Source organism: Drepanopeziza brunnea, assembly GCF_022702325.1.
Source record: "Drepanopeziza brunnea f. sp. 'multigermtubi' strain 214-2 chromosome Unknown ctg4, whole genome shotgun sequence".
NCBI lineage: Eukaryota > Fungi > Ascomycota > Leotiomycetes > Helotiales > Drepanopezizaceae > Drepanopeziza > Drepanopeziza brunnea.
The window spans coordinates 2824180-2827721 of record NW_027094067.1 but is presented as its reverse complement, the minus strand read 5'-3'; the positions used below and the strand labels follow the sequence as shown (position 1 = coordinate 2827721).

The following is a 3542-nucleotide window of genomic DNA, read 5'->3' as shown; positions in this document are numbered from 1 at the left end:
TATCGAGCATACGATTACACATTGTATTGATGTCTCTCTGTGCCCTCTCCCTTTTCTCCTCTGACCTCTCCTTGCTTCTCACTTCTTGTTTCCAAGAGCTACTGCTGTATTCTTCCCTCGAGCCCTCTCAACTCACCTGTTGTTGGGAGAAAAAAATCTTTGGGTTGCGGAAAATCTGCACGGGCAGATAATTGACGGCATGGAGAGTCGTGATGTTTGTAGTGATCTACAGAGAATTTGCCAGCATGCCGGCCACCTGCTTACGTAGGAGCTATCTTCCCTGCGCCACTCTCCAGGCCTATCCCATCCTTTTTTAACCTGGGCGCAGCAGACGAGGGCTTGTTTTTCTTGGAGAGGTGCAACAAGAGATCCTTGAAAGATGCTGCAAAGTCAACAAGCACGCTAAGAATACATCCACTGGCTCCTACAGCATAATGCGGCTAATATTGATGAGATATGGCATATAATATTCTGAATAGCTATGGTTGAAAGCTATTTTTGGACAGCTGTCAATGGTCCGAGGACCACCAGCAGCAGTCTCGCTCAAGGTAAGCCGGCTCCCATTCCTTCATAGGCGAGACCGACTGACACTCTCTTAGAAATGTCGTGCAAACCTACGAGGGGCGGCCACATAGGAAAAAATAGCCCAGCAGCCGGAGCGGAGGGATTCTTGTATGCGTTACATTCCCTGTGCATCGGGCTTGGCCATCCCCAGGGAGCTCTCGGCGCATTCTGAACGCTGGTTGAGACGGCACGGACGCAAAAAGTAAGCAGGCGAGAAGGTTACGGGTGGCAGCATGAGAACAACAACACGGCGGGCGGCACGGTGGCACCACGATAACGATCCTGAAGGCTGAAGGCTGAAGGCTGAAGGCTGGAGGCCGATGATTATTTTTGGTGCTCGCTCAGCCCCTGAGTGCCGTGCTGTCGCCGTGCTGCCGCCACCTGAGGTCAACACATTCCAATCTTACCTCTTGAGCGATCGGAACTCAAGACAGGCGGCTAAACAGGCTCAATGTCCGAGCTAATCAAACAAAGGGCAAACTCGTGGCTGGCGACGCTGTGCGGGAGGAGTGGGAGCCCTGGAGAAGTGGAGGATTGGAGGCTTGGAGTGGTCAGGAGTAGGTGAAATAAAAAGGGCCTATTCCATACTCTGGAGAAAACGGTACGCACTCAGGCACTCCCTCGGGCACTTCAGGCACCATCTCACCGTATACCGCTCCGGACTTGTCGCGCCCGCATGTCTCCGGGGGGCCCTGGGCTGCCAACCAGGACCCCTAAGCTTGGCAGGGGACCTACTAAGTACAGCAGGGCCAGCGAACTCTACAATCTCCACGCGTCTCCCCCAAGAAGCAACGGCACAAGTTGTGCATCCAATCCGCCATGTCAATAATCTGACTTTCGCGTTATCTCGGGCTGTTCCAGCATGTGTCTTTACAGGATTTTCTCAGCCCTCTCCTCCTCCGTACTACACAAGTACACAGCCCTCCCTCCTCACTTCAACCACGCTCTTTCACCCCTCTCCTTTCCTCTTTGCACAGGTGGCATCCTTCGACTGGATCCCTTTACGCTCCTTTCCTCTTTCTCTGCCTGGACGCTATACGCACAATGGCTTCTTCAGCCAAGGACACCGTGCTGTCCCCTGAGCATATCAACAAGCTCATAGATGAGGGTGTGGCAATCGTTCTTTTGGATCGAAAGGTTTTAAAGGTGCCGAATGGATTCCTGAAGCACCATCCAGGAGGAGACAATGTCATCAAACACATGGTGGGCAGAAATGCGCAAGACGAAATCGACGCGTATGTCTTACCTCAGTACCCCTGAAGACTGCTGCTGATAACGTCGCCGTGGCAGATTCCACCCCAAAAGCGTAAAAAGAGAAATGCTGCGATACCAGGTGGGCATCGTCGCAGAGAAGTGGGTGAACGTCACTCCTCCCATCCAGAGAGAGCAGGTTGCGAAGGAGGTGAAGCACGCGAACGAGAGAGCTATCAGGGACGCACAACATAGGACCACCACGGGCGAGCTCCCCGAATTCCTTATCCAGGATGATTCGAGTAGTGACTCGGCTTCGTCCTCTGGCGCGAGCGTCTTCGACGACTCCCTACTCTCTCGGTACAGGAGCCATGCGAGCTTTGCATCTTCCAGGACATCTCTGTCGTCGGCCGATGTTTCTGACGCCGAAGATGAAAAAGAGGGAAACGGCGCTGAGGAGTCTTCCGACCAGAAGACTCTGGCCGAGATAACAGATTCATTCCGCGAGCTTGTAGCCAAGCTTGAAGGACGAGGTCTTTACGAGACACCCTACTGGGCTTACGCTGGGGATGCGTTCCGAGTCGCACTAAATTTCACCATCATGCTCCTGTTCCTGCGATCTGGCTGGTATCTGACCTCAGCCGTCTTCATGGGCTGCTTCTGGCATCAGCTCGTATTTACTGCCCACGACGCAGGCCACCGAAGTATCACGCACGATCTCCACTGGGATTCAATGATTGGAATGACGCTCGGAAACTACCTGGGTGGTCTCTCCCTCGGATGGTGGAAGCGTGCCCACAACATCCACCACATCGTCTGCAACGACCCCGCCCACGACCCGGATATCGAGCATCTCCCATTCATGGCCATCTCCCCCGCTCTGTTCCAGTCCCTCTACTCGACCCACTTTGACCGCATCCTGCCCTTCGACAAGTTCGCGCAGACCATGGTCCCCTACCAAAAATACATGTACTACCCGCTCCTCTGCTTTGGACGCTTCAACCTGTACGCCCTGTCCTTGGAATTCCTCGTCATGGACCTCGGCCCCAAGTGCAACCGGTGGCACCGCTTCTACGAGCTCGTCGGCCAGGCCTTCTTCTGGTACTGGTTCGGCTACCTCCTCGTGTACTGCAGCATCCCAACCTGGACCCTCCGTGTCGCCTTCGTGCTCGTCTCGCACTGCGTGACGATGCCGCTGCACGTGCAGTTCACGCTCTCGCACTTCGCCATGGGCACCGTCACGCCGGGCCCTAACGAGCCCTGGGCCATGCAGCAGCTGCGCACCACCATGGACGTCGACTGCCCGGCCTGGATGGACTGGTTCCACGGCGGCCTTCAGTTCCAGGCCGTGCACCACCTCTTCCCCTCGCTGCCCCGGCACAACCTGCGCCAGGCGAGCCAGGAGGTCAAGGCCTGGTCCAAGAGCGTGGGTATCAAGTACGAGATCTACGGCTTCCAGGAGTGCAACGGGCGCGTGCTGTCCCGGCTGGAGGAGGTGGGACGGCAGGCGCGCTTCTTTGTCGAGTGCCAGGATAAGATCCTTGAGAAGGGGGATTTTATGAGGGGGGAATGGGAATAGAATAGAATAGACTTTTTCTTGAGAAGGCGCGGGTTGCTCTAGTTGCTTGGCTCTGTGTACACATACATAGCCTTTTTTGCGGGGGCGAACGGGTGGGTGGGATATACTGGCGTCACTCTCTCTCTCTATATATATAAGAAAATTGACCAGCCGAACGCGTTGGGAATGGGATACACAAATCGAGGCCTTTCTTTCTAGGCTTGGCCTA

General features: G+C 55.1%; 2 protein-coding genes across 2 annotated transcripts; both read left to right on the top strand.

Moving 5' to 3' along the window:
• Positions 1 to 481: 481 nt before the first annotated feature.
• On the top strand, positions 482 to 736 carry L3040_003421 (uncharacterized protein; the record flags this gene model as incomplete). Its single annotated transcript, XM_007293821.2, has 2 exons — positions 482 to 548; positions 600 to 736. The coding sequence occupies 2 exons, from the start codon at positions 482 to 484 to the stop codon at positions 734 to 736; spliced, it is 204 nt and encodes a 67-aa protein (XP_007293883.2).
• Positions 737 to 1608: 872 nt separating this feature from the next.
• Positions 1609 to 3334, top strand: L3040_003420 (uncharacterized protein; the record flags this gene model as incomplete). Its single annotated transcript, XM_007293820.1, has 2 exons — positions 1609 to 1799; positions 1855 to 3334. 2 exons carry the CDS (start codon positions 1609 to 1611, stop codon positions 3332 to 3334), a joined length of 1671 nt encoding a protein of 556 aa, XP_007293882.1.
• Positions 3335 to 3542: the final 208 nt, after the last annotated feature.